The 13,187-nt window shown below is 46.2% G+C and overlaps 1 protein-coding gene across 5 annotated transcripts in view; it reads right to left on the bottom strand.

Annotated features, from left to right (window-relative positions):
• Positions 1-13,187, bottom strand: part of STK31 (serine/threonine kinase 31) — a 119,439-nt gene that overhangs the window by 42,365 nt on the left and 63,887 nt on the right. For 4 of the 5 annotated variants that reach the window (XM_019508586.1, XM_019508588.1, XM_019508587.1 and 1 more), the window contains exons 12-13: positions 8,228-8,407; positions 29-145 (exon numbers count right to left, since the gene is read on the bottom strand). In XM_019508586.1, the coding sequence (XP_019364131.1) occupies positions 29-145; positions 8,228-8,407 (297 nt within the window). The remainder of the gene's footprint in view (positions 1-28; positions 146-8,227; positions 8,408-13,187) is intronic. The other variant, XM_019508589.1, reaches the window with a different exon arrangement.

Here is a 13,187-nt window from a genome sequence, read left to right as displayed (position 1 = left end):
AAACAAGTTAGGAATGTCAGGAACTTACAACTAAAGAAATCTCCAGCTCTTTGCAAATATTTGACTCAACATTTTCAAGAACTTCATCCACGTTACCAACCACTTCTTCTGAATTCAAAGTTACTTCTGATGTCAAGTCAAAAAACTAGAAAGAAGGAAAAAAAAAAAGAACTGAATGTTATAATTAAAAGTTAATTTTTTATGCAAACAGGTAAGTAATTTCTATTAGGAGTGTGTGAAACTGGCTGCATTTGATTCAAATTCGGATTCGGCTCGAATTGGGGACAGTGATGTGATTTGTTGATTCGGATCACTGTCCCAATTTGATTCGACCGAATCTGCAAATTCGATGCTGATTCAGAGAAACAGCAATTTGGCCATACACACCGCTTTAAATGTTTTTTCTACACACCTCGAGGTACCAGGTGACAGCTGCGATGGTGGGGCAGATGAAGCATCCCATAGGAGCACTGGGGCCTGTATGCTTGGCAGTGGACCCAGAAGTGGAAAGGAAGTACGCCTGGGTCTGCCACCGAGTGTGCGGGGGACCCTCCCCCCCCCCCCCCAGCTTGGCGATTGGCCGCAGGGGGACCCCAGGTGACCCTCCAGACCCAGGAGGCACCAGTCATCAAGCGCAGCAGAGGGGGAGGAGGAGCCCCCCGCAGCCCTTCCATGGGATGCTCCATCCACCCCAACATATCAGCGTTCACGAGCCCCCTGGTACCTTGAGCTATGTAGGAAAAAAAAACATTTAAAGCTGTGTCTATGTCCGAATCATCGAATTTCTCCAAATAGATTCGGAGGGTTCCAATTCAATTCAGAGAGATTAAAGGGTCTCCTGATTCAATTTGGATTCAGAGATTCAGCCACCGAATCGGGCTGAATCTCCACCAAATCAAAATCAGCAACCAAAGCTTTGCGTGGCCCTAATTCCTATTAAAGCGTGGTTTTGGCAGAAACTAAGCATCTCTCTAAATCAAGCCATTAGAGTCAAATGCAACATTTGTATCAATTAAAAGTTTCAAACCAGTCAAAAACAATTCCAAGAGAACATAAGACTGTGATTCAGCATTAGGAAAAAAAATGCAACTGAATTTTGCCTTCATCTTTTTTTCCCCAAAAATCAAAATCCATCTCTTGTTGAGCCTGATGCCTAAAGGATTTACTGTTCCTCTGGCCATACAACACAATAGAAAGTATCCACACCAAAACTTTGGGAAGGCAAAAACCCTCCAGTTTTTGATGCAACAGTAACTTCCATTTTGGTTTTCAGGAGGTTTTTTGGTTGGTTGTTGTTGTTTTTTTTTAAGCTTTCTAAAAATAATTAAAGGGTTGCCTTTGGCAAACCCATGTCTTCCCTCCCCATCTCTCTCTCTACAAACACCTTAAAAGGTTTCATTACTGAGGAATCTGCTGAAAACATTTAAGTATGCTTTAACAACTGCGTGCTTGCTTCTCACCCTACAAAAAAAACACCAAAAAGATGATAAAGCAACAATAAAATTAAATTAAGCAACAATATCCTCACATATACAAATGGGATCTAGAGACTTATTTTGCATAGCACAGCAATGCAGAAATTATTTTTAAGGCTGTTATATATTCTAATTGTTGTAATATGTGTAAAAATATGCCAACTGCAAACACTCACTCCTCAGTTGAGTATCAACAAGAGTATTGGTGCCAATACCCCAGGAAAGCATTCCCTGTTGCTATTTACTGCCTAAGTGAAATGGCCACATGGGTAGCTGGTATATTTTATTACTGACACCATTCATTCTAGAAACAGAGACAGTAATCAGAGCCTGTTCAGTTACAGAGTACAGCATGATGAAACTGTTTAGCTCAGCTGTTCTCACATACTGTCATTATGGGAATGTAACGTCTTCTCCAGCATATTAGTTTGCTAGATTTCTAGGAAACTTTCTAAATTTGCTCTATGATTAAACCTCAAGCAAACAATTTGGGGAAGTGATTTAAGGCTCTGTTTCTGAAATGCTCAAACCATATCCATTTATGCAAAATATTTTAAGTAAAATCCAGAAGCATTTATCAACGTCCTTTAATCCATCGTTAATCTTGCTGCTTAGCTGAACAAAGCGGAGAGTATTTTCATGAAAATAAATAATAGGTTTTGCACAAATATATTTTGGAATCCAGGTTTTATAATAACTGGTGGAAAGAAACTAAACTTGTATACAAGAGCTGGAGACTTCCAAGCTCCAGGTTTCTAGCACGGTGGTTCTTAACCAGGGTGCTGTCAGAACCTGCCACAGACGTCACGATGCCACTGCATGATGAAATTGTGCCACATGCCTCTTTTCAGGAGGCACAAAGTCGAACTGAGAAACAGCTGCAGCAGAAAGGTGCATCTTCCTGCATTATGTAAGCAGGCATTTTAGTTCTACTGAAGCTCTTCCTGGTTTGGCTCCAATATACGTCCTGAAAAAAAGAAGAGGAGCAGCAGCAGAAACAGTGCACCTGCCTGCAGAAATGTAATGCAGGCAGGAATGCCTTTCTGCTGCAGCTTCCTAGTACAGCTCCGACATGCCTCCAGAAAACAAGGGAGGCACATGGGGCACATCGGGCAGTTCTACCTGGTAGCAGCAGGCAATTTATCTCCAGACTGCCACTGCTGTAAGGTGGAACAACCCCGTGTGCCTCTGTTACCAGGAAGCACATTAAAGCTAAACAGAGAAGAGCTGGAGCTGAAACATCTGCCTGTATAAGGGCACATGGGACAGTCCCACTTGGCCTACATGGATCTGTTTCCAGGAGATGCTATGCAGGATCAGACTGGGAAGGGCTGTGATGAAAAAACATGCTCCTGTCACAGCCACTTCCTGATGTGGTTCTGTAGGAGGTGTACAGCACAGTTCCACCTGGCTGTGGAATGAATATAATGTAATTACAATGATCTAATACAGGGGTGTCATATATAGGGCCCATGGACCACAGCCAACCTGCAGAGCCATTGTATCTGGCCCACCAAGCTACTGACAGGCAACAGGAAATTGGAGAGCATGGCTTAGGGAGAGTGACCTGCTGCAGGCTTTGAGTCCCAATGGACATGACAATCCATGGCAAAAGGCCAAGCAAGGGCTGGCATAGCCCTAAAAGCCCTCCAGCTACTAGGCCCATCACCACCGTTATGCTCCCAGCTCTGTGGCCCCCAGCTTCACTGCCACCTCATGCTGGCCAAAGCATGTCAGCAGCAGTGGGTCCAGCTCTAGGCCGGGAATGTGGCAGGTACTGGAGCTGCCACCACATGTGCCAACTACCAACTACCACTGGGAGGAAGCTGGAGCCACCTCATGCACCAAACAGGAGCTGATGCTGCCACCGCCAACAGAACCATACGTGAAGGTTTGTTTAAAGGAAAAGGTCGCTATCTGTGAAACCACTCCATGCCAAGGGCTGGATCCACCGTACGAGCCCTGCATTTTGGATCTGGCCTAGGGCAGGAGGAAAGTCTGACCCTCCTGATCTAATCAATTAACAAAATATTAATAAACAATATAATGCTCAAGTCCATGTTATGATATTTGTAATATATTTATATTAGATTTTTTGGCTTTGTTTTTTAATAGGGTGCCACTAAACTTTGAAAAGTTGTGGAGATGCCTTGAGTCCAAGAAAGATGAGAACCATTGTGCTAGACAGCAACGTTATAAAGGACTACTCAGAGTATGGACACACACACTCACATTTAGAACCCTTTTAAACAGGCAGCAGCTTTTACAGCTTAATTTTTAGTTGCAGGTGAGATGCAAACACTGGAAGCGTAATATAACCATTCCACCTTCAACTGTTTTTATCCAGGGTTAAAAATTAGAACCATTTTGCTACTCTTGCATCATTCCCAGCTCGTCCACACCTAAAATAAATATAACAGCTTCTGTTGTGAAACATTCCTCTTTGGAGAGCGTTCCAAATGCAACTCTGAAGGTATACACATGTACTCCGAACTGTACTTCCTGACATTTAAGTTCACAGAAAAGGAGTTGGTAACTAGTTGTTCTGTTCACTGTGAGCAGGAAGTACTCAATAAGCAGTACAGACTTCTCCCAAAATAAGGAACAGTCTAACCAGGGACACCAGGACAGGAGGGATGAAAAGGGCCAGGCAGATAGGCACATGAAGTGGGGAACAACCAGCAACCAGCACCAATAACCTCAGCTGAACTCAACTCCCCAAGTTATAGAATCATAGAAAGTTAAGTTTGGAAGGGACCTCAGGAGGTCATTTAGTCCACCCCCTGCTCAAAATAGGACCATCACTGACTACATCATCCCAGCCAACGATGTCTACCCAGGTTCTGAAAACCTCCAAGGATGGAGCTTCCACCACCTCTCCAGGTAGCCCATTCCAGTGTTTTACTACCCTCCCAGTGAGAAAATCATGGCGCTCTGTGACCAGTGGTGTCCCCCAAGGCTGTCCTTGTACCGGTTGTCTTCAAGATATTTATCAACAATGTGGACATTGGTGTCAGAAATGCACTGGCCAAGTTCGCCAATGACACTACGCTTTGGGGCATAGCGTCCACACCTGAGGACAGGCTAGTGATCCAGGCTGACTTGGATGAGCTTAGTAAGTGGGCGGATACAAACCTGATGACGTTCAATACCGATAAATGTAAGGTACTCCACCTTGGGGAAAGAAGCCTGCAGCATACTTAGAGCCTTGGCAGTGCTACGTTTGCCGGCACCACTGCTGAAAGAGACTTGGGGGTCATGACTGACCACAAGATGAACATGAGCCACCAATGTGATGTCACAGCTGGTAAAGCAAACAAAACTCTGGCTTGCATCCATAGATGCTTCTCAAGTAAATCCCAGGATATCATCCTCCCGCTATACTCGGCCTTGGTAAGGCCGCAGCTGGAGTACTGCATCCAATTCTGGGTTCCATAATTCAAGAAGGTTGTCGAGAAGCTTGGGAGAGTCCAAAAGAGAGCCACGCACATGATCAGAGGGCAAGAGAATAGGTCTTATGATGAGGCTGAGAGCCATGGCACTCTTCAGCTTCGAAAAACGCAGGCTCAGGGGGAACCTGGTGGCTGCCTGTAAGCATGTAAGAGGTGTACATCAGGATCTGGGGGAACATCTGTCCACCAGAGTGGTCCAAGGGATAGCAAGGATCAATGGTCATAAACTCCTCCGTGAATGTTTTAGGCCAGACATAAGGAAAAACTTCTTTACTGTCTGAGCCCCCAAAGCCTGGAACAGACTCCCTCCAGAAGTGGTGCAGACACCTACTCTGGACTCTTTCAAGAAACGTTTGGATGTTTATCTTGCTGGGATCCTTTGATCCTAGCTGACTTCCTGCCCCTGGGGCAGGGGGCTAGACTTGATCATCTTCAAGGTCCCTTCCAGCCCTATGAATCTATGAAAAAAACTCTTCCTAAAATCTGACCTAAACTTCCCTTCCTGCAACTTGAGACCATTACTCCATGTTCTGTCACCTGCCACCACTGAGAACAGTCTAGCTCCATCCTCTTTCAAACCCTGCTTCAGGTAGCTGAAGGTTGCTATTAAGTCCCCTCTCAGTCTCCTCTTCTCCAGACTAAATAAGCACAGTTCCCTCAGAAGTCATGTCCCACAGCCCCCTCATCATTTTTGTTGCCCTCTACTGAACTCCCTCCAATTTGTCCACATCCTTTCTGTAGTGGGGCGACCACAATACTCCACATGTGGCCTCACCAGTATTGAATAGAGGGGAATACTCACTTCTCTTGACCTGCTGGCAACACACCTATCAATGCAACCCAGTATGCTGTTAGCCTTCTTGGCAACTAGGGCACACTGCTGGTTCGTATTCAGCGTATTGTCCACTCTAATTCCCAGGTCCTTTTCTGCAGGGCTCCTGCCCAGCCAGCCAGCCAGCACCAGTGCATAGGATTGTTCGTCCTAAGTCCAGGACTTGGCACTTGTCTTTGTTGAACCTTATGAGATTCTTTTTGGCCCAATCCTCCAATTTGTTTAGGTCACTCTGAATCCTAGCCCTACCCTTCCCCCAGCTTGGTGTCATCTGCAAACTTGCGGAGGGTGCACACTTTTCCATCTTGCAAGTTGTTGATGAAGACGTTGAACAAAACTGGCCCCAAGACCGACCCCTGGGGCACTCCACTTGATACTGGCTGCCAACTTGACATTTAGCCACTGATTACTACTCTCTGAGCCCAACACTCTATCCAGTTTTCTATCCACCTTACAGTCCATTCATCCAGTCCATACTTCCTTAGCTTGCCTGCGAAAATGTCTCAGAGACCATATCAAAGGTCTTGCTAAAATCAAGGTACACTCAAGGTATTACTTTCTGAAGCTGAAGTCCTTGGGCAAGCAGGAGAAACCAGGAGAGCTAGACATGGAACAGGGACCTGTCTGCTGTTACCACCGCCAACCCCAGTTCCCCACACAGCTGCTCCCTGCAGTTGGAGACCCAGAGCCAGTGGGAGATATGGTGGGAGGAGGAGGAGCAGGGAACCACCCACCACAGCCAGTCCCCAACTGAGCCCAGCACTCCACACAGCCACTTCCTGCAGCTGGAGCCCCAGAACCAGAAGGCTGACAAAAAGCAGGGCTCTGCATACCGCTGCCATTCCTGGTCAAGCTCAGCACTTGGGAGTCCCTGGGCTGGCAGGAGAAACTCAGGAGATGGATGGGGGAAGGGAGGGTCAAGCAAGGAGAAAGGACTGCCCACCACCACCTCAGCCAAGCCTGGCACCCTGCATGTCTGTCCCACAACCCCTAGCCAGAACATGACAGGTGTGGCCCAGGGACTTCCTCCACATCCAGGTCATCCGGGGACAGTGGCATCAGGCAGGTCCCCCTTCTTCCTGTATCCCACAGGTTACATCAACTATGTAGTCACGCTTTAAAGTGTCTGCTCCTGGCCAGACCTTTACCCTTCACTGGAAAGAGTGATGGGTATACTACTTGGGCCCCATCCCGTTAACCTTTGCACCTAGATCCATGTAGTCACTTCTGATCTACTTAGTCACTCTGGGCAGTATCACTAGTACCCACATGGATGAGCAGCATGGAATAGCAGCCAGAGAGCCAGATGGGTCTCAGAAACCTTTCTGTGACACCTCTGCTGCAGGCTTCTGGCAGGCAACAGACTTTCCGAGTCAACAGATCAGGCCAGCAGATGAATGCCTCTGTGCCGCACAGGAGGAAGCTGTTAACCACCATCACACATCACTTCCTTTTGGTAGCAATGGTGTCGATCCTCCCCACAACTGCTAGAGAAGCATGGTTTGGACTCTCCTACCACTGGAGTGGGCTCCTACAGTGTCAGGGCTTCAAAAACTTCTCCAGCTGAACATCCACATGTTCTGAGGAGTGCTGTCTTTTGCCAGAGATAACAAGCTTTCAGGTTCCACCTTCCAGTATATTTGCATCTTTTGTGTCTTCCAATACAGTCTCTGGCTGTCCCTCTTTCACAACCATTTCAGTGGTCAAAGTCTGATTTATCGTTTTCAGAGTTGGGGGTGGAAAAAAACATGTTATGTGTGCGACTGTTTGTCTTCTCACACCCATGTTCCAAATGCTTACTCAAGACAGAAGCTGGTGATCAGTCCATAGCTAAGAGAAAAATCTAATTTCATAAAATGAATGGAAGCTTGCCTAATTAGAAACCAACTAGCTGTGAAGTAGCTGAGATTCCAGCAAATTAATGTTTCATCAGATTTGGAGTCACAATGAGTTTTACACAGACTAGTAGAATCAAGAATGGCTAAAACAAGTTTGTGGGATCCCACAGATAATCAAAGCCACCAGCACCAACCCTAATCACCAACAACCTGACAGGTCTGAAAGACATAATTCCATTTGAAACACTGGAAATGTATGAACACAGACTATATTTGATACATTAGAAAATTATTTTCCCTATAATTTGCTCACATTAAATTATATGAGGAGAAAAATTAACTGTAGCACAAAATATGTCCTCTCACCTGATTGCACACATTCAGAATTTGTGCCAACTGGCTGTATTAAGTATGGGCATAAGAGGGAGATCTTTATTCTTCACAGAGAACACTCCTCTTTCCATTGAAGCACTGCCACCTAGTTGCACTCTTAAAAAATACAACTGCAGAAAGTTACATAGAGCCCACTCAAAACACCAATTTATCAGGCACCAATACCAAGTTACAGTACAGATACAGAATTTTTTGTCTTTTCAAAGTATGTGACAATAGTTAAAATGTCTATTCTACCTTTTTGATGCCACTGAACCATCCTGCAAGAATTTGCAATGAAGCATCTGTACTGCTTCTGACACGACTGAATTCCTCCAGTTTAAAATGCTTCCACTCAAAGAATTGCTGAAATACCTCCTTGGAGTCATCTGCTTCACTAGCTTCACCATACATTGCTTCCAGAGAAGTAGACAGTCTCTGTAAAGAGTAAGCAAAGAAACAGTACACAAGCAAAGAGTGTAAAAGAGCTTGGAAAACACTGCACTATAAACAGTTGAAAGACATGAAGTATAAAAATAAAGTTAAATTTGTGTACTGAACCATTGATTTATTTTTCGGGGGGGGGGACCTAATCCCGCAATTTATTCAGGTGCAAATGAAACCAACCTACTAGTAAGGATTGCAGATCAGCTCCTTTCCTTTTGGAACTGGTTGTATTATGTCTATCAAAAATTCTAGGGGCAAAAAAGGCTTTGAATCATGAAGGCCTACACAGGCTCCTGCCTTTCCAGTCAAATCATCCAAGCAAATCAATCAATCAATAAAAACAGGCTGGAGAAAAGAAAAGTGAAAAAAGGGACTATAATAAAGGTAATTACTGGTAAGTAGTTTTCTTTTCCACTCTTCTCTTCCCCGTCAATAAAAAAAAATCATGTGGATATGGCAGAGCATATGAAAGAGAGAGAGACAGAGATACATCTTAGATTTCTTCCTACAGAACTGCCCAAATGCTGAAAATAATTCCCTTTCACTGTGGGAAGCAAAATATGTCAACAAGGTAGCTGACTTACATTACTCAACTGATGCCTGACTTCAAGTGAAGAGGAAAATTTGGGATCAGGATAGAATTTTCACTGAAGTCAGACCAGTAAGCTACCCCAATGCACTTCCCATTCTTCTGTCGCACCAGGAGACCAGCCTGGCTAGATTACACTCTCTTCAGCGAGCTGAAACTCAAAAAAGAAATCCTACAAAAAGTGGAAACTTGGTAATAATCCTAGAGAAGGTCAGAATAATACTGCATGGACATGAAGGGAGAAAATTAGGAAGATCCAGGCATGAATTAGAGATGTAACTACCAAAGAAGGGATTCTACAAGTATGTCAACGGAAAGACGAATACCAAAGAAATCAAAGGTCACTTACAATGCAAAAGGCAACCTACTTATGGAAGACACAGAGAAGCTTGAAGTATTTAATGCCTTATAGAAATTAGAGAGAGGAAGGGTACGGACTTTTCTCTCTGGCCACAAGGGACAGGACTAGGAGCAATGGCTTCAAGCTACAATAGGGAAAATTTCAAGACACAAGGATTCCAAGACACCTGCATCACACAAAGCAACTGCAGTCAGAGAAGCAGAAGGGCATGGGACAATTCAGACACACAAGGAGTGGATTCTGCCCACAACTAATAATGACACAGGTCACCTGGGGAGACCCTCCAACTGCGGGCACAACAGGAACAAAGAATGCTACGAATAGGTATAGTTTCTTGCAAAAAAGCTACTTAGAAGCTCCTCCTAGCTGCTGACAGGCCAGAGGGAACCCAGGATAGAAGCATGCTCTTGCAGTAGGCCTCTCTCTTAGGACAAGCCACTACATTAAACGAGGGTGTAAATTAGCAGCAGATTCCCAGAAGCTAAAGGGAGCTGTGCAGTCAACAGTTAAATACCTCCTGCTTCATTCCAGTGAGGGCTAGGAAAGGACAGATCAGAAGAGAAGCCTGAGCTTCCTCCCTTATGGGTGTGTCAGGGGCAGGGCCTAGGAGCAGCTGCAATCCCACTAGCACCCCCTACTGTGTCAAGTAAGCGATCCAGCACCCTCTTATCTCGCCCGCCACGTCTTTGATGAAATATAGTTTGATATATGGGAGGCTACCTTCAATCCCCTTATACACGGTACTATGCTTACTGTTCCCCATTCCTTTTGGAGTGACAAGGTACACCCCAGCCTTAGGGGCTACGCGTGCCTCCTACCTCCCCTTTAGCACGCCCCAAGCCTCGCAGATCTTCCGGACGTTATCAGGTCCAACTCCTACTTGCGCCTTGCCTAGCGCCCCTGGGCTTGTCACGCAACCGGCACTCCTTCCCTGGTGCCCCTGGGCTTGTCACGCAACTGGCGCCCCTCTACTCCTTATCCCTATCGGGCTTACTAGTGATCTTTATACCCACAGGGATCGGCGGCCTAAGCCTTGCCTGGCCCCTCTGGGTTTCTGTCAACAATCAGTATCCCATTAGGCTCAGGCGGCCTAAGCCTTACCTGGCCCCTCTGACCCTTTTGGGTTACTGCCAGAAATGTGTGTCCAACTAGGCTCAGGTGGCCGGAGCCTTAGCTGGCCCCTCTGACCCTCCTGGGTTACTGCCAAGAATGTGTATCCAATTAGGCTCAGGCGGCCGGAGCCTTACCTGGCCCCTTACCGTGGAGCCCCTCCGGCATGCCTTCTAGGCCGCACCCCTCTTGGGGTGTCTATCAATAATATGCGCCCCCTCTTGGGGCTACTTCTCTAAACATGCCCTCTCCAGGGCTCCTCTCGAGTACATGCCCGCTCTTGTGGCTTCTCTCTGCCACTGCCGGTCTCTCTATAATCACAGACTCTGCGCCACCCGGCACCAGACAACCGTGCCGTCCCTGGCACAACTCGTTTGCCCACACAGGGCACCGGGAACCCCCAAGCAACTGGGGAGCTCCCGTGAGGCCTCCTCAAGCCCCGACAGCCTCACCCAGTCCTCCGGTTTAACAATATCAAACAAGGAACACAAAACCATGAGCCAACCAGCTACGACACAACAATAAGCCTTCTGGCTATACCATAAAGTCCAGGCCCCACCTGGCTTTCCAGTAAAACCTCCTAGTCAGGGTTCTTTCCACCTGCGCCATGGTGCAGCTACTCGTTCTATCAGTCTGCTCACCTCTGCTCAGCTCCACTGCAGAGCTCTTGCTCCTCCGGCTGCCAGAAGGGAACTGCCAGCCAGGCTCCGGCCTGGGCTGTTTATAAGGGTCCAGCCCTGCCCCCTTCTGGTCACCTGACCCACATGGTTGCCCCAGCAACCAGCAGCTGTTCTTAACCCTTTTCTAGGCACAAGGCACCTACATGACCTTGTGACAGTACGGGGTAACAGTATTGGAGCACATGAAACAAATGTTCAGCAACACAGGAACACCACCCTAATGAGAAGTCTCAACCAGGATGCAAGGTCTGAGTGCAGTTAGATTTTCTCTTCCACTCATTTTCCATAAAATACTTACCTTTCGACATTTCTTCCTAGCTCAGAGGTCAAAAACATGTCACCTACAGTTTTCAGGAAATGAAAAGACTTTAGAGGAAGGAGATTCGCTACATACACTCCTTGATAACAGCATTTGTCAATTCATTATTTACTACTACATACAATCATAGAAAATTAGGGTGGAAGGGACCCAGGAAGCCATCTAGTCCAACCTCCTGCTCAAAGTCAGACCATCCCTAACTTTATCATCCCAAGTAAGATTTTGTCTAGCCAGGTCTTAAAAACCTCCAAGGATGAAGACCCCACAATCTCTCTGAGTAACCTGTTCCAGTGTTTTATTACCCTCCTACAGAGAAAGCTGTTTCTAATATCTAACCTAAACTCCCCTTGCTGCAACTTGAGACCACTGCTCCTTGTTCTGTTATCTACCACCACTGACAACAGTCTAGCTCCAAAACTGGACAGTGCTCTAGATATGGCCTCAATAGTGCCAAATAGAGGAGAAGAATCACTTTCCTCAGTCTGCTGGCAGCGCTTTTACTAATGCAGCCCAGTATGCCACTAGCCTTCTTTGCAACAAGGGCACACTGTTGGCTTATATTTAGCTTACTGCATAACGTAACCCCCAGGTCCTTTTCTGCAGAACTGGAACTTAGCTGGTTGGTCCCCAGCCTGTACTTTTGCATGGGATTGTGGGGATTGCCCAGCCCATTCCATCCTAAGTGCAGGACTTGGAACTTCTCTTTATCGAACCTCATGAGATTTCTTTTGGTCCAATCCTCCAATTTGACTAGGTGTATGTGAATCTTAGCCGTACCCTCCAGCTGACTCTTCCTAATCACCTTCTCCTCCAAGTGCTTGGAAACGGATTCCTTAAGAACCTGCTCCCTTATTTTTCCAGGGGCAGAAGTGAAGCTGACAAGCTCATAGTTCCCTGGATCCTCCATCTTCCCTTTCTTAAAGATTTGCACAATGTTTGCCCTTTTCCAATCATCCGGGACCTCTCCTGACCACCACGAGTTTTCAAAAATGAGGGCCAGAGGCTCTGCAAACCACATCAGCCAAGTCCCTCAGCACCCTCATGTGCATCGCATCTGGCCCCATGGACTTGTACATATCCAACTTCTCTAAACAGTCCCTAGCCTGTTCTTTTGTCACTGTTGGCTGCTCACCTCCTCCCTAAACTATGCTACATGGTGCAGTAGTCTGGGAGCTGAACCTGCCTGTGAAGACTGAGGTGAAAAAGGCATTGAGCACTTCAGCCTCTTCCGCATCATCCATCACTAGGTTGCCTCCCCTATTCAGTAAGGGACTCACACTTTACCTGACCTTCCTCTTGCTGCTGACATACTTGTAGAAACTCTTCTTGTTACCCTTCATCTCCCTTGCTAGCCGCAACCCCAATTATGCTTTGGCCTCCCTAACTTCATCCCTGTATGCCTGAGCAATACCCTTATATTTCTTTCTAGTCACTACACACAGATCTACTACCTAATTCTGATGCGGAAATGGGTGCAATAAAGTGTTTTTTTATTATCTCTATTCAAGAGAGGAGTGTATGCGTGTGTGTACATGTGGTTTTTTATACAATAAAAAGTGTACTCCCTCTTCCCCAATGACCATCAATAAAAAAATTATCAGTTGAACTACAACTTGGTGCTGCTATAGCAGGGGTAGGCAATTTTTTTTTTCACAGACATTAGAGCTGGAAGAGACCTCAGAAGATCATTAAGTCCAGCCCCCCGCCCAAAG

This window comes from Gavialis gangeticus, unplaced genomic scaffold (assembly GCF_001723915.1).
Source record: "Gavialis gangeticus isolate Ggan-Ray unplaced genomic scaffold, GavGan_comp1, whole genome shotgun sequence".
In the NCBI taxonomy this organism is placed as follows: Eukaryota; Metazoa; Chordata; order Crocodylia; family Gavialidae; genus Gavialis; species Gavialis gangeticus.
The sequence above is the reverse complement of the archived record's forward strand: the minus strand, read 5'-3'. Positions and strand labels throughout refer to the sequence as shown.